At 48.9% G+C, this 25,514-nt stretch overlaps 1 protein-coding gene across 1 annotated transcript in view; it reads left to right on the forward strand.

The window, feature by feature from the left end:
• Positions 1–304: 304 nt before the first annotated feature.
• Positions 305–25,514, forward strand: part of EMILIN2 (elastin microfibril interfacer 2) — a 56,035-nt gene continuing 30,825 nt past the window's right edge. The window contains exons 1-2 of the mRNA XM_061130864.1: positions 305–453; positions 993–1,115. Of these exons, the coding sequence (XP_060986847.1) occupies positions 320–453; positions 993–1,115 (257 nt within the window). The 5' untranslated portion in view covers positions 305–319. The remainder of the gene's footprint in view (positions 454–992; positions 1,116–25,514) is intronic.

The following is a 25,514-nucleotide window of genomic DNA, read 5'->3' on the forward strand; positions in this document are numbered from 1 at the left end:
TGCCGAGAAGCAAGAGGACGGGAGACAGACGCGGCGGAGGGAGAGTCACGTTCCGGAGAGGGAAGTGAAATAAAAAGGGCGGCACCCGGGGGGACCTGTGCGTCATTGAGGGACCGAGGAGAAGCGCGGGCGCACGGAGTGGAAAGGAGAAGTGGGAGCGAGAAGCCGGAGGGGGCGGCCGCGCAGCGCGGGTAAGGGCGCCGCGTAGCGCCCGAGCCTCCTGCCTTCTCCGGCCGCGCCCCGGCCGCCCTCAGCCTCCCGGCTCTAGTCCGACCCGCGCTCCAGATCCCGCCGGCGGAGCGCGCCCGCCGCGCGCAGAATGTGGCCGCCAACACGGCCCCGGCCCCACGCGCCCTGGCGCTGGGCGCTGGCACTGCTGGCCCTGGGCGGCGCGGGGCTGTGCCACGCCAGTCCGCAGCCCGGGCACCCCGCGCGGCCCAGCGCCAGGAACAAGTAAGTGCGCGGCCTCTCCTCGTCCCCAGGACGGCCGGGAGCCGTGGGCTCCCACCCACCCCTTCCCGCTCTCCGCAGGACCCCACTCTGCCCGGCAGAGGCGAGGAGCCGCAGCCGGGGTCCCCCTCGGGCTGCCGGGGCGGCGCCTCCTCCGTGGTGGAGCGCGCTTCACGGCCGGAGCGGGGCGTCCCGGGCGACCTCGCCCGCGCCCCCAGCGGTGCTGCGTTCCGAACCGTGGGGCGCAGGGAGAGCCCCGCAGGGCAGGGCTATCAGGAAACTCCCCGGGAATGACTGGGGCCTCTGGGACGTGGGGAGGGGGGCCCTTCTGTCCGTCTTTTGTCGGATTAAGGTGCCTGCTCTCCAAAGGTGCACCCGCGCACCGTCCACATGTCGGCTGGTTAGCCTCCCGCCTCCGTGGGGACCACGGACTCCCCTACCCTCGCTGGATCGGTCGCCCTGAAGGCTCGTTCCCTCTCTCCCCCGCCTCATTGTTCTCCGGATTTATGCCGTGCCCTCTTCCCGACTCTCCTTCACCCCAGGAACTGGTGCGCCTACATCGTGAACAAGAACGTGAGCTGCTCGGTGCTCGAGGGAAGCGAGACTTTTATCCAAGCTCAGTACAACTGTGGTTGGAACCAGAAGCCCTGTCCGTCTGCGCTCACGTAAGTCGTGGAGCCGAGGGGCGGGCGGGGCACGCCGGGCCGAGGTGGGGGCAGGGGGTAGGGTCGGGTCTCTGGGCTCCAGCGGCTCAGAAAATCTCTTCCAGCGGATGAAAAGTCAGCCGCTGAAAAGTCTGAGCGCTGAGCGGGGTACTAGGCTCTCCGGGGTATTCGAGTCTGGAGTGAGCGTCCGGGACGCGCCTGCCTTGCGGTCAATCGCCGGGCAGAGGAGGGGACGAACAAAGCCCCCCACCCCCATTCTCTCTCCCTCTCTTTTTCTTTCAATTTTATTACTAACATAAGGCAGCTGGACCTAATTAGATCCATATTGTGTGTTCTGGGGCACGGAGAAGATTCCAAAATGTATACTGCTAAGAACTCTTATGTGTAGGATTAGCTGAGAGGTTTGTTCTATCCAGTGTTCTAAATCAGGCGTTTTGTCCAAATGTCCCCATAAAACTGACCTCTTCCAGGTGCTGTGGATCTCTAAACCAAAGTCCCCAGAAACAACCCACTTGAAAGTGTGCGGTTGTTGTTTTTTCAAGTTAGATTTGGGGGATTCAGTTAAGTGGTTGTCAGGAGAGAATGGTCCTTAAAGAGGAGGAGAAGGATTAATCTTTTTGCTCATAAATATTTCACTGGATCAAAAAAAAAAAAAAAAAAAAAAAAACAAGGAGGAAGCAAAGCAGCACAGTACAGATTTTGTAACATACATCACCCTCATTCAGTTGTCATCTGGAGAGTCTTTGTGTTTTTCTGTTAAGTCAGATATCAGAGGGGGAGCTGATGTGAATAAATGGCTGTGGCCGACGCATGGGATGGTTGAAATTAATTGTTTTCCCCTAAGAATAAGTTGTTTGTCTTAGACCACAGTTGTCTTTACAGCAAAGAGTAGCCAGTAGGCGGGTCTGTCTCTGGCATAGCGAAGGGACAGACTGGAACTTGTGCTGCAGGAAACCTTATTCCAGAAGGCAGTGGGGGGCGGGTGGGGGGTGAGCTTCAGGCTATAAGTGGGATCATCCCAGGTGGGGTATGGTGAGGACTGAATCAAGGAAGGGATGCCTGTGTGCTAGGTCACTTGAGTCCTATCCGACTCTGTGCAACCCCATGGACTATAGCCCGCCAGACTTCTCTGTCCATGGGATTCTCCAGGCAAGAATACTGGAGTGTATCGTCATGCCCTCCTCCAGGTGATCTTACCCACCCAGGGATCAAACCAGGGAAGGGATAAGTCCTATTAAAAGCCAAAAAACCACCCCCCCACCACCAAAACAAAAACCTTAAAGACTCCCCACTGCTGTACGCAGAGCATCGGTTTGACACTGAATTGCTGGCTGTCACACTGAGTTGGGTAGCCCGTCAGAGGGCACAGTGTTCTCCTGACGCCCGTGTCTCTGGTTGCTCGGGGCGTGGAGCACGGCATTTCGCAGGTGTTTCTGATGAGCCCAGGAGCCTGAGTTCCTGCTCGCAATTCACAGGTGTTGTCAGTTCTTCATGATTTGATCCTTAGGACCTGAGACCCATGGAAGTGAAGGTTCTTGGGAAACTCAGCCTGGAGTTATGGAGAGGGGGCTTTCTGGGTGGCGTGGGACAGGTGGGCCTGGAGGCTGGCGACAGGCTCGAGTGAGGAGCGCGGTTTAGCCACTGGTGACTGTCGAGCATCGTGGGAAGAGCAGGTAGGAGCTGTGAGGATTTAACAAGAGTCAGAGCAGAACTGAGCTGTTAGGGGCGGCAGAGAGAATGGAGGGAGGAGGAGAGAGAGCAAAGCCAAGACCTTGGAGGAGGAAGTGGCATCTCAGAGAGCCGGAGAGGAGAAGCCCAGGAGGTGGAGGGGTCCAGAAAGGCCAGGGCTCTGGGGCAGCAGGAGGAGGGGGGATAGGCCTTCTGCTAATGCAGAAGGAGACCGTTCCAGGGCAGGGAGGGGGGTAGGCCTTGTAACTTGTGTGAGATGCAGGGCATGGTCCTGAAGAAACCCCTTACCCAAGAGTCTCATGTGTTTCAAGGGTTTTTGTGGGAAAGGGGAATTCGTAGTAGCCAAGCAGGTGAAGCCTGGTGGCTCAGACAGTAAAGAATCCGCTTGCAATGCGGGAGACCAGGGTTCAGTCCCTGAGTTGGGAAGGTCCTCTGGAGGAGGGCATGGCTCCCCACCCTCCAGTGTTTTTTCCTGGAGAATCCCCATGGACAGAGGAGCCTGGTGGGCTACAGTCCATGTAGTCCTCGCAAAGAGTCAGATATGACTGAGCAACTGAACGCTTTCAAACTTTGAAGCAGGTGAAGAGCTACTTGGAAGACTTAACAGGTTTTAGGACAGAAGTGAAAAAGCCGAAGGGAGAGACTGAATTTGCCCTGAGATTGAGGGAAATCAGAGGGAGACAAGGGTTCAATGGGAAAGTAACTCCTGCAATAGGAGAGCTTCTGAGCTGGACGCTCAGATACCACGGGCTCTGGGGACTTGGCACGGGTGGGCTTCCAGAAGGTTTAGCTGATGTTCTGTTTGCATATACAGAGAGGCTTTGATTCCAGATTGTGAATTTGGGTATCGTTCATGTGAAACTGGAAGTAGAGAGGGTTTTTGTCTGATACATGGGTGTCTTGAGTAAGCGCTTTCCTGACGCTGTAAAGAACGCTGTGTGTGTCAGGTGCTGTGTCAGGGTTGTTTAGTCCATACATTAGTTTAATGCTTGCTACAGTCCTTCAAAATGAATACTGTTGCCTCCATTTTTATTGGTGAAGACTTGAGGCAAGAAGTCCCTGACTTTCCTGTGGCTACATGACAGGATAGTGGCAGCGCTGCCAGGAGACCTGGCCTTTGTGGACAGGCCTCTGTCCCTGGAACATGAGAGAGAGTCTTCAGTGGCTTCCCTGGTGGCTCAGTGGTTAAGAACCTGCCTACCAGTGCAGGAGATGCGGGTTCGATCCCTGGACTGGGAAGATGCCCTGGAGCAGGAAATGGCAACCCACTCTAGTATTCTTGCCTGGAAAATTCCATGGACAGAGGAGCCTGGTGGGCTACAGTCTGTGGTGTCACAAAAGAGTCAGACTCGGCTTAGTGACTAAACAAAAGCAAAAAAAAAAAAAAAAACCAAACAAACAAAAACCACTTTAGTACTTGTAGAGTACTCAACTACTGAGAAGATTTCCACCTTCTTTCCTGGAAGGCAATTCCCACATAAAAGTGAGTGAGCATTGTTGGTCCGCGTATGAGCATGTGCATGTGTATTCACCCCTCTGTGCTTCACTCTCTTTCCTGGGCATCATTTGCAAGGATTTAGTGGACTACATCATTTTTCACACTGTCTACCATGCTGTGCAGTTTGGCTCTTATTTTATGAAAACACTGGCCAGTTTGCTTCTTTTGTTTGGTTTGTTAGGCTGGTGGTTGAAGAGATGCTATTAGGGAGGCCAGACTGGTGGAGCTTGAGACTTCTGGAAAACCACCCCTGTCCCCCTGGGCTTAGCCACCACCCTGAGACTTGTCACTGGGGATGGAGTCAAAAGTGTGCTTCCAGAAAAACCATTCGAAGCTCATGTCCTAATACTTATGAAGTGGTGACACCATTCTTGTGTACGGAGAATAGTTAATTGCTGTGAAGTCGTCTCTGTCACTAGGAATTTGAAATCAGCGCTCGCTCTCTCTGTGGGTCTGTCTCTGCTGCACTCTGTGAGGAGGGGTCCGGGTCTCCAAGGCACAGGACCGCGTCCACGGACACTGCTGTCTTCCCTTAGCTAATTCCTGAGGGTGGCTGATCTGACCCGGGGAGGAGATGAGAGAAGTTATCTAGTGCTGATTATCCAGTGAGGAGGGAAGGGCAGCTACTGTGGACTCTAAAGCAGCATAAAAGCTGGGCGGTAGAGATTGATCATTTACTCTGAATTCTGAAGATGGGTCTGAGGACCATTTCCTGCTCTGAGATCATTGTTCAACTTTACACGTTCATGTTAAGAAAGGCATAAATCTTCTAAAATTTCATCGTATTGCAGAGTTTTCTGATTCACTGTAAAAACCTTTAGCAGTTCAGCCTGTTTGGTAGATGGTCACTGTTGGCACATGCATACACACACCTGCACTTAGGACGGTCCCAGCAGATCCGCACCTGAGTCTGGGGTCTCTGCAGGACACCTCAGCATGAGGAGCATCTGTCTGGTCCTGGACTGGTTTGAGAGACTTGTTTTGGGAGACAGGAATGTGGGAGACTTGGAATTCTTTCTGCAGGGTGGGGACCGGGCAGGTTGACGGTCTTGGCAGGCTTGGTACAGTGTCCAGGGCTGATTTCACGAGACGCTCTTCTTGGAGCGCATTCTTGTAAGGGGATGAGTCCTTTTATGTTCATTATCTTCCGTCTGTACTGCAGTCCCGGGGCGTTATCCCCCTTTCACAGGAGGGCATGGAGTCAGGAAGTAGTGGTGCCTGGGAACAAGTCCAGCTCTGTTATTTCTAAGCCTTAGGCTCTTCCCACCCCACACCCACACACCCGCTTGCTGTCCAAACCCACACTCAGTGATGAGCGCCCAAGGGTGTGTGTGGTATGCGTGCGTGAGTGTGCCTCCATGCGTGATGCGATGACCCTGGCAGCCCCAGTGTGATGGGAGGGGATAGTGAGGGTCTGAGCTCTCGCAGAGCCCACCACCCGCCCGACGCGGGTTGGCCATGCTGTGTGCACCGCTGGTGGAAAACACTGTCTTTCTTCTCCTGGCTGGACCGGGCATTGTTCCTTTCATGCATCATTCATGCCTCATGGCAGCGATTCTAGAGAGTTCCATCACCTCCCACTCAGCTGGGCTCAGCTGAGTGCTGTTGTATTTGAGGCGTTTGGGGGTGTCCCGTGTGCAGAGCAGCTGCCTCGCTGGTGAGGACAGGGAGGACCCCAAACGTAAGGCAGGGTTATTCCCCTCTATTCACTGCCGTCTGACACTGCAAAACTGACTGGGGTTTGTCAGCATCCACCCAGCCCATCCCTTACCCTCTCCTTGGGTGTGTGGAATTTTGGTGAAATTTTTCCTATTAGCTCTTTAAAGAAAAAAAAAACCACGGCGGCTGGGACAGGGAGCTGGGCGGGGCCCACTCTAGGAGCCTGCGCTGCTGTGATAACACAGATGCAGAATTTTTGAATTTCCCCCAGGTGTGAGTGCTAGTGCTGAGTTTCCAGAACTCCTCTAATCCTTAGATTCTAGGGGGAGCAGATGACCATTCACTTGGAAGGAAAGTTTTCTATTAGGGAGCAGTCTCAGCCAGGAAAAGCTTAAAAAGAAAAAAAAAAAAAAAAAAAAGCCCTTGAGAGTTGGGGGGAAAAAAATGAGACTTGTAGAGCCACTTCTACGTTTTTCACATCTCCAGAAACAGAAGTGCTTTCAATTCAGACTGTGCCTTTTGTGTAGATAGCTCTGGGGGAATGTTTCTTCTTTCTGGGTTTTTTTTTCCCCCCAAGATTTCCTGATTTTTGGCTGTGCTGGGTCTTTGTTGCTACATGTGGCCTTTCTCTAGTTGCAGTGCAAGAGCTTCTCATTGCGGTGGCTTCTCTTTTTGCGGAGCACAGACCCTAGAGCTTTGGCTCGGTGGCTGTGGCGCATGGGCTTAGTTGCCCCTCGGCATGTGGGACACTGGGCCAGGGATCGAACCCACATCCACTGCGTTGCAAGGCAGATTCTTATCCCCTGGACCACCTGGGAAGTCCCTTCATTCAGTTTTTTAACCAACGTCTTAAGGTCCGTTGGCTGTGACGAGCCCTGCTCCTTGGTACGAGGAGGGACCTTGTTATCACGAGGGACCCCAAGTCCCGCCCCAGGAGCGCCTGCACAGAGGAACCCAGAGCCGTGCCTGGCCCCTGCTGCGTCCCCCTCTGCCGGGCTCCGTCCTCACCAGCCTCTGGGCTTCCCCACGAGCCTCAGACCTTCCTTACAAGCGGCCTCGCTCTTTTCCTTTGTTCCCGGTAGATACGATGTTATGTTTGTAGAGCCGTTTGGTGTTCCAAAAACATTTTCACGTTCATCATTTTATTTTATTCTCATCACGAGGTCAGCCAGCAGATTAAGCAGGGAAGAGACTGGGGTCTTGGAAGAAGAATTTTGTACTTACGGGCTACACTTTCCACCTTTCTTATCTTGGAGAAAAATGAATAGAATACACACAGAGGTTGTGGCTTTAAGGAAAACAGTTGGCTTTTTTGAAGCCTCATTTAATTCCCGTTAATTAGTCTTCTTCCATGGATCTGTGATTCCACCAATACTTGGTCAATGAATTAGAATTCTGATGAGGCCAGAAAAGGGGAGACGTGGCAGGGTGGGGTGGGGACAGGTCAGCGGGGCCCCTCACGTAATCCCTCGAGGCTGGCTGGGTGTGGCCAATGCTTCTGGAAGAGGAGATGGAAGATGCAACTTCTGGCCTCTGCCCTACCACTACCGAGCTGTGTGACTTCAGGCTAGTCACTCAACCTCTCTGAGACGCTCTTTCCTCAGCACCACGGGGGCAGTGACCGCTGTGAGGTACAGTCACCAGCAATGTCTAATAGACACAGCTTGTTCTCCTGTTTGGAGCTGTTGCCTCTCGGGTGATCTCTTCTTTAAAGGCTCTGAATTCCCTGACAAGTTAGAGAAAGGCTGGGGTGCTAAAGAATGAAATAAAGACATGCAGTGGCCTAAGATGACAATTAAGAAAATAAAATCATTTAAATCAATTTGTAAACATGAAGTTAAACCCAGAGGTTGCTTTGGAAGCAGAGCAGTCATGGAGCTTTTTTGGGAAAAAGCACAGGAGAGATTACAGTCAATTTAAAATAAGTGCTTTGGGGCTTCCCTGGGGGTCCAGGGCTTAGGACTCTGAGCTTCCACTGTAGGGGGTATGAGTTTGATCCCTGGTCAGAGAACTAAGATCCCATGTGGCATGGCCAAAAGTTTGAAAAAATAAAAATCAATAAGTGCTCTGGTTGCTGTGGACGTTGGTTCCTACCTCTGCAGGTGTTTGGATGCCCGAGGCAGGTCATTGAGAGGAGGCAGCTGAGTGTTCCAGGTTGCCTTCGCTGAGCTCCAGTCATGTTTGATCCAGCCAAGAACACGCTGTTTTAATGCTCTGCTCTGAGAAAAAAAAAATCCTCTTCTTCATGTTGGGAATATTAAGATGTTACTCGTGTTTACTGAGTGAATAATGAGGCAGGTACCGTGCATGACAGTGAGCTGCTGTTTTACATACTGTTTTCTAAAACCAAAAACTGACAGACTGCCAGTGTTCAGATGACTTCCAGACTGTCACCCAAATGTTCTGATTTATTGTTGGCTACAGGACTGTTTCACTGCCCAGAATTAACTGCTTCCGCGCTTGATGAAGCAGTTTTTTGGACTTAAAAATAACAATGACCCACTTGATAAAATGACACAAGCGTGACTTTGCCTGATAAATGATTTTCCTGGGAGGATCTGGAGAGGAACAGAGTGGTTTTCAGTATGATGGCAATTCACATGGGAGGAAAACTAATGAAATTATTAAAACGAAGCTCACCAAGTTTTCTTCCTTCCTTCCTGTTTTAAAGTGGTGATGGGTGCTGAAAAAAAGTAGGGAGTTTTCCAACTAACCAAATTCCTGGTTTGAAAATGCTGGAGAAGCAGACTGCTATGGGTGTGTCAAGATCCAGCTGCTCTTTTCTTTTTTTTACCCCCACCTAAAAAAATATTAGAAGATTATGGAATACGCCTAAAAATTATTCTTTGCAGCATCAGCCTTTCAGGATAGTACGTTTTCCTAAGCATTTAGTTAAAAGAAATTTGAGGAAAAAAAAAAAAGAAAAGAAATTTGAGATGCGTATTTAGATGAAGTCTTCTCAAGCTGATCATTTTGATGAAAGGGAATTGGCTGTGAGACGTCTCAACTTTTCCCTGACTTCTCCCATCTTCTCCCACTTTTGTGATTGTCTGTGTGGGCCTCATTATGTTATCTTTGCTGAGATTTGCTCGCAGCTCATTATGAGGTGCTAGAGAATTCCCTCCTGCTTCCAGCTGCTCGCCTGCGTCTGCCCAGCACAGATGCTGTTAAAGGATCATCATATGAGGGCCTAGATTTTTTTTCTCCCTAAACCGTGGTGGTGAAAATGCCACTTGTTTTCTGCTAACTGCAACTTTTCCATGTATCTTGAAAGTGGAGCCCGAAAGCTGTGGTGGAGATTGCAACAGAACTCAGGGTGGAGGCTGGTTGCACAATCCAGCCCTTTGCGAGGGATCTTTTCACCAGTAAAGTGGTTCCCTGGCTCTAGGCAGTTTCAGCCCTAAGAGCTCTGACAAGCGGGGGTGGGGGTGGTTGGGGGGAATGAGGGCCCCGGGCAGGGAGGGAGGCATCACAAGCCCCTCTGGATGCGTTGAACATTCCAGAAGCCGCTGTCCTGATGGTGCTCAGGCCTGATGTATACACCAGGTGGCCCACCCTGGAGATGCCCCAGCTGTCATCTGCTGGAGCAGCAGTGTTCCAGGACCACAGCCCAGGGTCAGGGCCTGGCTCCATCATGATAAACCATGTGCCCGTTCTCATCCCCACACGTTGCATCATCTTCTGGCCACTCTCAAGGTATCTGGGAGTCGTTCGGTTGCATCATGGCAAAAAAACAACTAGTGAGATGAAACGCAGATTCCTTGCTCACTGGCGGAGCAGGAGGGAGGGAAGGCAGAAACACCATTCACGGCTCATGTCCAGAACCAAATCGAAAGGTGCCCGTGGAGCCCTCCTTGGCAGAGTCCACACTGGGAAAGAACAGTCCCAACGAGGAGTCACTCTTTGTCGTATTTTTAAATGCTCATTTATGTCTTTGACATTTTGTGTTATTTTACACAAAATGGCAATTTGAAGATAAAAAAGAAAATTCTGTTTTGGCTGTTTTCCCTAATCATTGGTCCATGCCACCTGATGCAAAGAGTTGACTCACTGGAAAAGACTCTGATGCTGGGAAAGATTGAGGGCTAAAGGAGAAGGGGGCGGCAGAGAATGAGATGGTTAGATAGCATCATTAACTCAATGGACATGAATTTGAGCAAACTCTGGGAGATGGTAGAGGACAGAGGAGCCTGGCGTGCTGCAGTCCATGGGTTCGCAAAGAGTCAGACATGACTTAGCGACTGAACAACAACAGCTTTCAAAAGTACAAAAATAGATATTAGGGCTGAGTTCCCAGTAGAAATAAAGCAATTGGTTGTGTATTTGAAAAGTAATCTGATACATTAAAAACAACAAAACTTTAGTTAAATCCTCATTTTGAAACTCTGAAAAAGACTTAATAATGCTGATTTTGGCTTTTTCTTAACTGAGATTTGTAATTGGATAGTCAAGACTGGCAATTTGCTTTCAAGCAAGTTTCTCATTTGCTGATGAGATTTTAAAATACTCAAGTGCATAAATATATATAAAGTGTATATAGTATATAAAATATACGTATATATTATATATGTATGCTATATGCAAAGCACACAAACAGCTCTACTGAGGTGTAATTTACATAAACTGTACGTATTTAAAGTTGTATGATTTAACATGTATATGTACCTGTGAAACCAACATCACAATCAGGATGTTGAATGCCTCCATCACCCCCAAGAGCGACCTCACACCCCTTGTAATCCTTCCCTCCGGTTTCCGCCCCAACACACACTTCCTCCCCAGGCAACTGCTGATGGGTTTGTATTCTCTAGGTATTTATGTCACTACTCATATGATCTGTGCTCATACATAAGGTTTTTTCATTCAGCTTGGTTATTTTAAGGCACATCCGTGTTGTGCTCTGGATCACTGGTTGATTACTTTTTACTGTCGAGTAGTATTCCTTTGCATGTGTCCACCACCATTTGTGTCTGGTTGTTTTGAAGCTGAGGACTCATGGTAAAATACAGTGTGGAAACTCATTTATGCTGATAGTAAGGTTACAACTCTGATTTTTCCGAAGACCAGTTGAGACAGTAAATACATAACAGATGTAGAACACTGGATGAAACCGTAATGGAGTAAAGAAATACATGGCACATTTTGCCCCGGGGAAAGTTGGATTGAGGCTGCCTAATTAGCATACACCATTTTGAATTGGCACGAAGCTCAGTAGGGTTAAGTAGACTTATTATTTGAAGACTCTTAGTTCCTTGGTTTCATTAAAAAAATATTTTTGTGCCTGGTCTCCGTCTGGCCCAGGTCTAGGCCCCATGGGGACACAGCAAGGAACCCGACTTCTCTCTAGCTCTCCAGACGTTCACGGTCAGTAGGTGAAGTGAGACATAAACAGAAGTATTTATGAAGCAAAAGACAGGCATGAGGGCTGCAATAAGAGAGGCACAAACTGCGGAGGATGTTCAGCGGCGGAGGAAATTGTTTCCAGCCGGGAGGAATCCGCGAGCTTGTTTGCAGGTGGTGACGTTCTCGCGGGGCTTTGAAGGAAGGTTCCAGCTGAAAAATAGATGCAGACGTCAGAGGACATCAGCGCAGCCCGGGGAGGACGGTAGCAGGGTAGAGAGGAGGACAGAAGGGAGGAGTGAGCCATGGGCGGGGCAGGTCTGTTCCGGGCCTGTCCCCTTGGTGTGTAGATGGTCATCGAATCCCTGAGTGTCTGTCCCGATGTGCCCTGTATATGAGGACATCAGTCATCCTGGATTAGGGCCCCCCACCCTGACGCCCTCATGTTAACTTGCTCACCTCTGTAAAGCCCCTGAATGCATAGTAAGTGGCTTCAGTCGTGTCCAGCTCTTTGCGGCCCTGTGGACTACAGCCCACCAGGCTCCTCTATCCATGGGGTTCTCCAGCCAAGAATGCTGGAGTGGGTTGCCATGCCCTCTTCTAGGGGATCTTCCTGACCCAGGGATTGAACCTGCATCTCTTATGGTTTCCTGCATGGGCAGGAGGGTTCTTTATCACTTAGCACCACTAGGGAAGCCCTCCACCTCCAAATAAAGTCACATTCCAAGGTCCTGGGATTCGAATTCTGACATATTTTTGGGGTGACAGAGAATTCAAGCTGTCACCCAGGGTTGGGAGTGTGGGCTCTATCATTTAGGCAAAGGGGCACCATGGAGAATTTTAGGTCAAGGACACCAGCAGAGCTTCCAAATGCTAATCTGGCAATTTGTGCAGAATGGGTTGGAGAAGGGAGAGGATGGGTGGGGAACAGCAGGAGGGGCTCTGTTGGGAGCCTGGCCAGGTTCCCTGGTGGAGCTGAAGCAGGTATGGTGGGAGAAGTGGGTCTGGCTGTGGAGGCATGAGCAGTGACTGAGATGGAATGGCCAGGAGGCCTCTTCTCTGTGCTTTGGGGTGAAGAGCTGTCTCTGAGCATGTTAGTCCGTTGTCGATGGTGGGGATAAAAAGGACAGTACCAGAGCACCAGATTTGAGCTCCCTGCGTGATACAGCGAATTTCCATTGGCTATCTAATTTTACATAGAGGGGTGGGATGGAGTGGGAGGGGGTTTCAAGAGGGAAGAGACATACATATACCTATGACTGATTCATTGTTGATATATGGCAGAAACCAACACAGTATTGTGTTGGATGTGTTATCATCCAATTAAAAATGAATTAATTTAATAACAACAAAAATGGACCATAATTTGTGGTGGTGTTCAGTCACTCAGTTTTGTCCAACTCTTCACAACCCTATGGACTACAGCACATCAGTCTTCCCTTTCCTTCACTTTCTTCTGGAGTTTGCTCAAACTCGTGTACATTGGTTCAATGATGCCGTCCAACCATCTCATCCTCTGTTGCCCCCTTCTCCTTTTGCCTTCAATCTTCACCAGCATTGGGGTCTTTCCCAGTGAGTTGGCTCTTCATATGAGGTGGCCAAAGTATTGGAGCTTCAGTATCAGTCCTTCCAATGAATATTCAGGGTTGATGTCCTTTAGGATGGACTGGTTGGCTCTCCTTGCAGTTCAAGGGACTCTCAAGAGTCTTCTCCAACACCACAGTTCAAAAGCATCAATTCTTCAGCATTCAGCCTCCTTTATGGTCCAACTCTCACATCCGTACATGACTACTGGAAAAACCATAGCTTTGATCTTGTGAGAGAAGGTCAATTTTTTTTTTATGCACTTTTAGAGGTTGTGGCAGAATTGCCTTTATTCACAGACGGATCAGTACTTCGTTATTCATCACCTTTGATCAGGAATCAAGTCTAATCTTTCATGTGGGCAGTTGGGTCTATTATTATAGAAGCAGCCCAGAGGGTTAGTCTTACTACAAATTTTTACCTTGTGGTGAATACAATAAAATAATTGTATATATCTTGTCTGATATGACTGGTCTCTGCTGAGATGCCCTAGAACAGTGCCTGTTGCTCTGGGTCATGGACGTCTGTAGGCTCCTGGTACGTATGATTGTTCCATGGTAGATACTCAGGGAAAGCCATCGTGTGGTCCTGGTGGGCACCCAGAGGATGTTTACTGAATGAATGGATGAAAGAGAAAGCATGTGAATTGTGTGTTTATTTATTTCTTTTATTAAGACTGTATATTTTTGGAGCAGTTTAAGGTTTACAGCAAAACTGAGGGGACAGTAAGGAGATTTCTCATGTTCCCCCGCCACCCACATATATCCAGCTTCCGCCATTATCATCTTTTCCACCAGAGCAGAGCGTTTCTTACAGTTGATGAACCTACACTGACGCATCACGGTCATCCAAAGCCCATGGTTTGCATTAGGCTTCATTCTTGGGGAGAGAAAGTTTTTAGCTTGTTTTCCCTCCCATTGTGAAGACTCGTATGTGCTGAGTTTGGTTTTCATGTTTCAGGCACGGAGACTATAAGTTTGAACAACTGGCCATGGCTTGTGTTTTTAAAATGGGAATCGTGGCATGCACAGACTTTGAAATGATTGTTACAGATGAGTGAAAATGCAGTGGCTTGCAGCTAAAATGAAGGGTTGTGATAGGATAGATTCCTGTTAAATCAACCAAAGTGACAATGTGTGTTGTCATTTAGATTCCTGAGCTGGTCATCTCAGCATGAGCTTTAAAAGCTTTTTACCAAGGTGTAAGCCTACGTTGCCTCTCTGTGTGAAGTATGATGTTGTCGTTCAGTCACTCAGTCGCGTCTTACTCTCGTGGACTGAAGCCCGCCAGGCTCCTCTGTCCATGGAATTCTCCAGGCAAGAATCCTGGAGTGGGTTGGTATTCCCTTCTCCAGGGGATCTTCCTGACTTAGGAATCAAACCTGCATGTCCTGCATTGCAGGCAGGCTCCTCATCACTGAGCCGCCGGGTTGGCCCAGGGTTCATGAACACAGCTCTAAGGAACGCTTTGGTGTAATTAGGAGGGTACAGTAATCAGAGATAAGAGTGTGTTTTGAGAAAGTTAAATACTGAAAATATAGGGAGTTATTTTAAAGTTTATTTTTGTGACAGAAATTCCTTGAAAATAGCGTGCTGATGTATTTTATTAGCGATAAAAATTGCAGTGACGTCTTGGGTGGTGGGCCAGCCTAGCACCTGACTTATCAGGAGGATGAGAATTACTACTCAAACCACAGATCTTAGTTGTTTTATTTAGACAAAACAAAATAATGCAATCTATGTTATTTTGCTTAAATGATTTTAAAGCGATGGACAGCAAGTTGCAGCCCCTCTCCACCACCTGAGAGTCTGTATATTTGTCTCCCTCCCCCCTCAATTTACAAGAACCGTGACGCCCCGAAGCATTTCTCCAGGTTGTTACACCCTATCGTCCTACAGCCCCTGCATACTTGGGTTCTGGGGTGGTTTTCTCAGAAAAACATCACGCCCTCAAATTCCTTAAGCAAGGACTTCTCTGGTGGCGCAGTGAATAAGAATCCGCCTGCCAATGCAGAAGAGATGGGTTCAATCCCTGGTCCGGGAAGATCCCACGTGCTGCGGAGCCACCAAGCCCATGCACCAGAACTGCTGAGCCTGTGCTCCTCAACAAGGGAAGTCACTGCAATGAGAAGCCCATGCTCCACAACTGGAGAGTAGCCCCTGCTCACCGCAACTAGAGAAAGCCCCTGCAAAGTAACTAAGACCCAGTGCAGTCAAAAATAAATAAATTAATTTTTTTTAATTCCTTAAGAAAAAATCAAGTTCCCCAAGCCAGCGTGAGCACGCAGATTCAGTGAAGACTATAGCAACACAAACAGCTTGACAGACATGGCAGGTGTTTCCAACCTTAAAAATCCACTGGCCACTCTAAGTCTCCTTGGAGTAAAGTTCCTCCTCACTTTTTTCTCCTCCATGGCCTCCATCACCCCTTTCTATTTAAAAGCAAATAAGCAGAATTCTTCTTACCTCACCCCTGGCCCTCTACTTGTCTACACCTTCAGGCTGGAGGCGGGCTGGCTGTGGCACCATCTTCCAAAGCAGAGTTCTGCTCCTTCTAAACAGAGGGCAGTCGACTGTGAGTGTCTCAACCTCGTTGTCTTAAGTGTGGATTTGAAAATCATAAAATAGCACTTGGCCTTGCCTAGGACAATGTAAGAAATATGAAACTAGGTTGTAACACTTGGTCCTTCTCCCCCACAGTGTGGTCATAAATTAGAAAAGAAACACAAGCGATCCTGTTTTCAATTCCCAGATTATTTTTTTAAACTGAGAATGAATTGGCCCAAAGAAAGAAAATGTTTTTATATCTGCAGAGAAACTCCTACTGACTTAGGATTTTCTGAGCTTCTAAGTGACTTCCACCAAGTTCCAGGTGAGGCATCTTTAAGAGCTTGCCACCATCCATGGTCTTCATCCAAAGGTCCAGCATGGACTACAGATGGGGTATCGTAGCCAGTTCCCCTTTTGAATGGAAAAGCAATACAGTGGTCCTTTGGGCTCCACAGGGGATTTGTTTTGGGACATCCCATGATACTAAAATCCACGGATGCTCAAGTCCTTTATGTAAAATGGTGTAATATTTGCCTAGAACCTATGCACATCCTCCTGTATACTTTAAATTGTGTCTGGATAACTCATAATACAGCGTAAATGCTATCTAAGTCCTTACAGTAGCTGGGTGCATGACAAATTCATTTTGCTTTTTTGAAACTTTCTGGAATTTTCTTTTCCGCGAATACTTTCTTTCTTAAAAAATTCTTATTTATTTATTTTTGGCTGCGCTGGGTCTTTGCTGCTGTGCAGGCTTTTCTGTAGTTGCGGCGAGCGGCGCTACTCTCTGGTTGTGGTGCGTGGGCTTCTCGTGGCCGTGGCTTCTCTCATTGTGGCGCACAGGCTCTAGGACACTCGGGCTTCAGTAGCTGCAGCACGTGGACTCAGCAGTTTCAGCTCCCAGGTTCTAGAGCACAGGCTCAGTAGTTGTTGCTCCAGGGCGTGTGGGATCGTCCCACATCAGGGATGGAATCCCCGCCTCCTGCCTTAGCAGGCAGATTGTTTACCACTGAGCCACCAGGGAAGCCCTTCCATGAATACTTTCAATCCATGGTCGATTGAGCCGGAGGACTGAATGGACGGAGGATACCTCGTGGGCACCTGCAAGGTGAAGGGCAGTGGCAGACATGGAAGCTGAGAGAGAAGAGAAAGCAGAGTGACCAGAGCTGAGGGAGGGAGGTTGCCAAACAAGACAAAGGACGTGGAAGAAAAGCTTTCGAAATTATTGTGACTTCTGCAGGAGAATTTGAGGAAATCATGCTTCCTCTTTTAAAAAAAGAGGAAATAATCAAAAGAGTTATTCAGCGGCTCTGAGACAAAAGATCTGGATTTCTGAACCACAGAAAATCGCCCCTGGGCTCAGCATCACGCCAAACGCTGAGGCCGCAGCTGTTCTTGTGTCCACACCGTGGGAACCTGGGGGCTGTGCGCATGGGGAGGGATGGGGTGGAGGCCGCCGCTCTCTGGTCCTGACTCCAGGAATCAGGGGACGGGATGTGGCTTTGATAAATGAAATCATATAGGCTGTAGTGGGAAGAGCAGCCTGCTGCAGCCTTGGCCCCTTCCCAAAGAATTTCTTTAGGATATTGTGGGCCTTCGTTAATGTTGGATTATTCAGCCTCCAGAAAGGTGGGGCTGCACTTGGGTCTTGGGGGCCCCCTACACTTGCTGGCCGCTACCCAACTGTGGACTTGTGTTCCGTCGTGTATTTCCCCAAGTGAAGAAGTTAAAGCTAAGAATGTGGACTCCTTGGAACACACGTATAAGCTGTATTTCATGCTGCTGGGCGCGCCCTGCACTTGGAGATGATGTCATCTTTAGCAACGAGAGTCTGCTCTGAGAGAAAGCACCCCCGCTCTTATAGTAAATCTGAGAGTGACACTTCACTGTCGATTGCAGCTGAGCTGGGACAGCCTGGTGGCTGAGTCACTGGACATCTCTCCAGTCGACTTTGTCTTAGGAACGTGTTCCGTCCTCAGGGTTAAGAAGGGTGATCATTTGTGGAAAACTTTTACTTATTTGCTATATGATCAGAGCATAAAATAAAGAGGATTTTAGGGTTTGAACTCTAACTTGCTATCCTAAGTACCCAAGGAAATTACTTCAAGAGGAAACAGGAAAAGAAACAGCTTACAATTGTGGTTTCTCCAGCAAATATCAATATCAGCAATCTCAGATATGCAGAGGATGGGCTTCCTGGGTGGCACTAGTGGTAAAGAACCCACCTGCTAATGCAGGAGATGGAGGAGACCTGGGTTCGATCCCTGGGTCGGGAAGATCCCCTGGAGAAGGGAATGGGAACCCGCTCCAGTATTCTTGCCTGGAGAATCCCACGGACAGAGGAGCTTGGCAGGCTACAGTCCATGGGGACACAAAGAGTCGGACACAACTGAAGCCACTTACATGCAGATGACACCACTCTTACGGCAGAAAGCAAGGGAGAACTAAAGAGCCTCTTGATGAAGGTGAAAGAGGAGAATGAAAAAGCTGGCCAACTCAACATTCAAAAAATGAAGATCATGGCATCCAGTCCCATCACTTCATGGCAAACAGATGGGGAAACAATGGAAACAGTGACAGACTTTATTTTCTTGGGCCCCAAAATCACTGCAGATGGTGACTGCAGTGATTAAAAGAAATTAAAAGATGTTTGCTCTTTGGAAGAAAAGTATGACAAACCTAGACAATGTATTAAAAAGCAGAGACGTTATTTTGCTGACAAAGGTTCATATAGTCAAAGCTATGGTTTTTCCAGTAGGATATGAGAGTTGGACCATAAAGAAGGCTGAGCACTGAAGGAATTGATGCTTTTGAACTGTGGTGTTAGAGAGGACTCTTGAGAGTCCCTGGGACTGCAAAGAGATCCAACCAGTCCATCCTAAAGGAAATCAGTCCTGAATATTCATTGGAAGGACTGATGCTGAATCTGAAGCTCCAGTACTTTGGCCACCTGATGCGTAGAGCCAATTCATTAGTTAAGACCCTGATGCTGGGAAAGATTGAAGGCAAGAGAAGGGGATGACAGAGGATGAGATGGTTGGATGGAATCACTGACTCAATGAACATGAGTTTGAGCAAGCTCTGGGAGATGGTGAAGGACGGGGAAGCCTGGCGTGCTGCAGTCCATGGGGTTGCAAAGAGTCAGAGACAACTGAGCAACTGAACAACAGCAAATATCTCCTTTGTCTTGGGAAAGAGACAATCTCCTATATGTACACTTTCATTTTCAACACATTGCTTTGGTCTAAGAGCTGCAATTTAAGAAATGTACAAAGCTATATTGTAATTTGATTTATTATTTATTCTATTATTATTATTTTTTTGGTGGCTGTGCTGGGTGTTCATTGCTGTGCATGGGCTTTCTCTAGTTGCAGACAGCAGAGGCTAGTCTTGAGTTGTGTTGCTTGGACTTCTCATTGCAGTGGCTTCTCTTGTTGTGGAGCATGGGCTGTAAGCACAACGGCTCAGTAGTTGTGACACACGGGCTTAGTTGCTCTGAAATATGTAGAATCTTCCCAGACCAGGGATCGAACCCATGTCCTCTGCATTGGGAGGTGAACTCGTAACCACTAGATCACTAGGGAAGCCCTGTAATCCAGTTTTAATCAGGGCTCATCAATCTGACTTCGAGATCCATTAGGTACATTTTGTATTTCAGAAATATATTTGCCCAAGCCTTTTGACTTTTAAAACTTAGATGGATCCACCTAAGGAGTCAAGTAAAATATTCAGCATTTCTTTACTTTCATGTTACTAATTTCTCCACAGAGGGATCTAACTAGAAATGTGTCATATAACAGAAAAAGACGAGAATTGTGATAAAAATTTGTATTGGAGTATAGTTGATTTACAGTGTTGCTTTTGTTTCTGCTATATAGCAAAGTGAATCAGTTATATATGTACATAAATCCACTCTTTTTTAGATTCTTTTCCCATATAGACCATTGCAGAGTATTGAGTAGAATGCTGTGCTTTGCCGTAGGTCCTTATTAGTTATCTACTTTAGATAAAGTAGTGTGTGTGTGTGAATCCTGATCTGTGGGTGATGTCCTTTAACCTGGAGGAAGGCTCTCTGGTTCCTTCACTCACTGTCATGTGGCGGGGCGGGGGGTGCTTTTCCCAGTGTGGACAATCCGCATTAGATGGGACGTGGGGATCAGAGTCACTTCCTTAGTCCGTCTCATCCATGCACACGGTTTCAGATGGCCAACTTTTGGATCATCTGTGGACACAGTGGACTTGGACGGGAAGTACTTCTTCTGCTTGTGCAGAACCTCTTTTCCTTCACATAGTTCTGAAATCCCTTCCAGCTTCAAACTCTACAACCTCCATAGTATTTACTTCTGGCAAACTGCTACTTCAATAAAAGGCTCACTTAATTATTCACTGATTGGTAGAACAGCAAACAAAAACAAAAAAAAAGAAAAAATCCGTTTGTCACAGGCGGGTCCTAGAACATCAGTTCACTGTCTTGGTCATTGCTCAATTGGAAAATGGGGGCCCAACTTTGTAAAAGTGAATTACTCTGTAAAAAGGAATTTGTGACCCATGCCATAACACAGATGAGCCTCAGGTGAAGGGGATCAGGACAGACCACCTCAAAACCTACCACTTTGGCATACTGATCATTCTGAGCTGAAAGCGGTTGAGAAACCACAGAGATAAGACCTTTCTTTAAAAAAAAAAAATTTCTTTAATGATTGCACTGGGTCTTCATTGCTACATGCAGGCATTCCCTAGTTGTGTCGCGTGGGGGCTTCTCTCTAGTTGCAGAGAGTGGGCTTCTCAATGTGGTGGCTTCTCTTGTTGTGGAGCACAGGCTGTAGGATGTTCAGGTTCAGTAGTTGTGGCCATGAGCCTAGTTGCCTCGCAGCATGTGGGATCCTCCCGGACCAAGGATTGAACCCATGTCCCTGCATTGGCAGGTGGACTCCCAACCTCTGGACCACCAGGGAAGCCCGAGACAAGACCTTTCTGAAATCCCCACTGATGCCCCAAAGCGTCACCTGTACTGGGAGGAGAGGAGGGAACCTTATCAGCAGAGACAGAGAACAGCACCGACAGGAGTCTGCCTAAACAAACCTCACTGAGATAGCCCTTATCACCTGTTCTGTTCCTACCCATATCCCCACGATTTACTGCTCCTAGAAGCCTGAACTCTCTTCTCTGTCTGGTGCCTTCTCCATAATTGATCACCTTTTGTTAAAATGGTACTTAAGGCTCTAACCGCTACTTTGAGTTTTCACTTCTTTCCCATGAGGCCTCCTGGGCACATAAAAATATTAACATCAATAAAATTTGTATGTCTTTTTCTCCTGTTAATCTGCCTTTTGTCAGTTTGATTCACAGGCCCCAGGAACAAATATAAGAGGGTAGAAAGTGTTAGTCCCTCAGTCGTGTCCGACTCTTTGCGACCCCATTGACTGTAGCCCACCAAGCTCCTCTGTCCATGGGATTCTCCAGGCAAGAATACTGGAGTGGGTTGCCATTCCCTTCTCCAGGGGATCTTACTGACCCATGGATTGAACCTTCATCTCCAGCATTGCAGGCCGATTCTTTACCATCTGAACCACCAGGGAAGCTCCATAAGAGGGTAGAAGAAAAGTTTTTTCCTCTCCTACAAGGACATTATGCTAAGTAACACAAAGCCAGTTACAGAAGGACAAATACTATGTGATTCGACTTATATGATGTACCAAGAGCAGTCAGATTTAGAGATGAGAAGAATGTGGTTGCCAGGGGCTGGGAGGTGGGGGCTGGGAGTTAGTGTTTAATATGGGTATAGAGTTTCTGTTTAGGGTGATAAAAATGTTCTGTAGATGGTGTTGGTGGTGGTGGTGATGTTTGTACAACGCTGTGAGTGCACTTGTGCCACTGAACTGTGCTGTTAAAAATGGCCAAGACAGTGAACTGTGGGTAATGTGTATTTTAACCACAGTTTTAAAACAAACAAACAAACAAAAAAACGGAATTGCTGTGGCCGGCCTGAACTGCTCTATGGAAAACCTGGAGCAGTAGCTGAGCGTCAGACACCCAAGTCGGCCCTGGGTGCACATTCGAAACTGGGAGATGACTTCTCGAGTTTACATGTGTGGACTTTCCTCGTCCCTGGAAAGTGAAAGAAAGTGAGGGTGTTAGTCGGTCAGTCTTGTCCGACTCTTTGCAACCCCATGGGCTGTGACCTGCCAGGCTTCTCTGTCTATGGGATTTTCCAGGCAAGAGTACTGGAGTGGGTTGCCATTTCCTTCTCCAGGGGATTTTCCTGACCCAAGAATTGAACTCGTGTCTCCTGCTCCGGGGGAGAGGGTGATTTCCCTGGACCTGGGTACTCCCTACTCGGGAGAGGAAGTGCCTCTTCTCCATCATCTGTCCCATTCTGAGTGATCGTGTGTGGAACCACACACGTGGAATGAAGCAACAAGAGCTGGCTCTAGGTTCTTTGGGGCCAGCCAGTGTCTGGAGTACAGAGAGGAATTTACTAGAAAGTCTGTTCTTGGGAGAAATCCCAGTCAAGTGAGTGTCCCCCAGGACCTGCCGGGCTTTCAGTTTGTGTGGAGTGTAAAGTAAAACACAGGTAAACTCGGGATGCAGGCAAAGGACCCGTACCGTGTGCGGCCGCTGTGTGACGGGTCCTCTGCCAGTGACGGGTGGTTATTTCAAGAGTACATGTTCCGCTTGCTGCTGGGGACACGGGAGGAGAAATCAGATGAACAGATAGACATGGGCCTGTTGCTATTCCCTTGACAATCTTGTGACTGTCTTGGCCAGCCCTGTTCTACAGAACTTTCTGTGGTGGTGGAGACGTTAACGTTGTTTATCTAACCCTGTGGCTGCGAAGCATGTGAAATGTGGATAGTGTGACTGAGCAACTAGATGTCCGGTTTAATTTAATTTTAATCAGTTTATATTTAAACAGCTGCCCCAGATAACAGCTGTCTTCTTGGAAAGCACAGTGCTCGCTCACCTTCTGGTGTTGAGTCTTGTCCTGTTCCCATGACTGTGGGCCCTGGGGCTTGACTGGGTTCTGGTAGGACTCCGGAGGGCTTCCCTGGTGCCTCAGCAGTAAAGCGTCCGCCTGCCAGTGCAGGAGATGCGGGTCTGATCCCTGGGTCAGGAAGATCCCCTGGAGAAGGGCATGGCAACCCACTCCAGTATTCTTGCCTGGAGAATTCCATGGACAGAGAAGCCTGGTGGGCTATAGTCCATGGGGTCGCAAAAAGTCAGACTTGACTTAGAGACTAAACAACAACAGGACTCAGGAAGCCACTTCTTCTGGGTGGGACCTGGGGATCGATCACTCTGGGGCTTTAATTTTTGTTTTTTGAATTTTTATTTATTTATTTTTGGCTGTGCTGGGTCCTCAGTGCTGCAAAGGCTTTTCTTGAGTTGCAGTGAGCAGGGGGCCACTGTCTAGTTGCGGTAGACGGGTTTCTCATTGCAGTGGCTTCTCTCGTTCTGGATCAAAGGCTCTCGGGCACACGGGTTTCAGTAGTTGTGGTGCACAGGCATAGCTGCTCTGTGTCATGTGGGATCTTCCCCGACCAGGGACCGAACCTGTGTCCCCTACATTGGCAGGTGATTCTTATCCACTGCGCCACCAGAGAAGTCCACTCTGGGTTTTTCTGTATGGACATTGGACTCTCCCAAACCTGGTCAAAGGTGGACATAGTATCATTAATTGATTGTTTGATCAATCAGTTATTGATTAGCAATTAATAAGTTAATTATTCAGCACAGTAGGACAGTGTGAAGAATAGGGACACTGTGGGGAACACAGCCAGGCGTTCTTGCCTTCTTGGGGCTCTGGGCTGTGGGAGAAGGATGAATTCTGGACGAGCAAATTCAAGTGTAATTGGAAGCAGGTGAGGGAAGGTCCCTCCTCCTGCTAGGAAGGCATCTTCATGGGGGTGACATCAAACAGAGGCACAGTCACTTTGTCCCCTTGTGTGTTAACAGGGACGTTTCCAGTCACATGGTCCCTGAGTTCTGAGTCAACTTTTCTAGTCCTTTTCTCCCACCTGCCTTCTTGTTAGCATCTCCTGGGCTCATCTGGTGCCTTGACCCAGGGGAACTTGTAAAAATGGTGAACTCTTGTCTCACCCTCTCCTGCAAAAAAAAACCCAAAAGGACTTCAGAGGAGAGGAGGGGATTTAGGTGGGGCTGTGGGGCAGCTCATTGCCTCCCTGCCCCCGACCCTACCCCCTGGGGGGCCTGAGGCAGCTGGTCAGAGATCCCCAGGGCACAGAATGCTGTTCCAGTCCTGACCCCGGGCTGGGATGGGGGCCAAGGCTCCAGCCCCGCCTGCCGTGACTCTGTCCCTTTGGCTGCAGGCCATCCTTGGCCGCCCCAGCTGGGTGCAGCTCGCTGATGCAGTGAATGTGTATGGAGCATCAAACTAGCACCAGGCCTGGGGCTCCATTCACTCCCTGCCAGAGTCTGGGGTGCTTCTCAATTCTGGCTGTGCTCAGCTATTATGTGGGGAGTTTTTGCAAGGTACACATGCCTGGGGACCCCTTGTTCCAGACCAATGAAATCAGAATTTTGAGGATAAAGGCCTGGGCATATTTAAAAAGTTCCCTGGGGAATTCTCTGGTGGTACAGTGGATGAGAATCCACCTGCTAATGTAGAGGACACGGGTTTGATCCCTGGTCCCGGAAGATCCTACTTGCTGCAGGCCAGATGAGCCCGTGCACCACAACTAGAGAGCGGCGCCCCACCCCCGCCCCACTCACTGCAACTCGAGAAAGCCTGTGTGCAGCAACAAAGACCCAGAGCAGCCACAAATAAATAAGTAATAAAACATTTTATTAAAAGCTCCCTGCAGGGGATACTGTTCCGCGAAGCCAGGGTGATGCACAGCAGGCCTGGGGGTCCTACTTGGGGCCTCCCCACCCTCTGGGGAGCCCCCTGGCTGCCCTTGGGGAAGTGGCAACCCCATTTCTTGGAGATACCCTAGAAATGCTGTGGGACCAAACATCCCTACCTCCCCCATCACACCCCCTCCCCCCAGCAGAGGCCTGGGGACTGGCAGATGCCTCAGCATTGTATCCTCCTGTGCAGGGAGGTGGCCGTGAGCTTTCCCACAGTGGAGGTGGCCCCTGATGGCTTCCAGCTGTCTCTGGGGCTGGAAACTTGGTGGGAGACGCGGCCAATCTGAAGTCCATTGAAACCAGAAACCTTATAGCAATGGGAGTGGGGCGGGTGGAGAAGAAGGCGCGCACTCCAGGGAGCTTTCCTAACTTAGGAGCTGGCTCCAAAATCATCACTCCCTTCAGGGAGAAGAATGAAGTATGTTAGAGAACCAAGCATTTTCTTGGGCTGTCAGGGGCTAAGGCCCCCGGCTCAGGTTGGATGGGGTGGGGTGGGGGTTGTCCCTCGTCCACCAGCATCAGACCCCCTCCTCCTGGCTCAGCTGTGGTCAGAGGGCTTACTGTGGGCTGTCATCGTCTGGCACACGAACAAAACCCCAGAGCAAACCCATTTTCACATTCAATCCTAAATGCTCAGAGGAACCAGGTTTTCCTGAGATCACACATTTTTCCAGCATTAGGCTGTGCTTGAGCAAAACAATGAAATAGGATTTTTCTTTCTTTTCCTGTAGTTTCTGGGGTCACAGAGAAGATGCTTTGGGTAGGTGGGGTGCCGGGTGGGGGGAGAAGGCAGGAGTGTACCTGGACCAAATTAGATGCTCAGACTGTCTTCTCACCCAGCTTGTGGGGCCTTCTGGAACATCTCCGAGTGGGCGGGGTGGCTTTGAATTTAGGGCAGTTGCCAGGGAGACCCATGGCTTCCACATGCTGGGAGGGCCATGGTGGGTGCAGGGGAGAACATGGGTTTAAAGCCAGTCCTGGCCCTTCCTGGGGCTTCCCTAGTGACTTAGACGGTAAAGAATCCACATGTAATGCAGGAGGCCTGGGTTTGATCCCTGGGTTGGGAAGATCTCCTGGAGAAGGGAATGGCAACCCATTCCAATATTCTTGCCTGGAGAGGCCTGTGGACAGAGGAGCCTGGTGGGCTACAGTCCATGAGGTCACAAAAGAGTCGGACACGACTGAAGTGACTGAGCATGCATGCATTCT

Source organism: Dama dama, chromosome 27, assembly GCF_033118175.1.
Source record: "Dama dama isolate Ldn47 chromosome 27, ASM3311817v1, whole genome shotgun sequence".
Classification (NCBI taxonomy): Eukaryota; Metazoa; Chordata; class Mammalia; order Artiodactyla; family Cervidae; genus Dama; species Dama dama.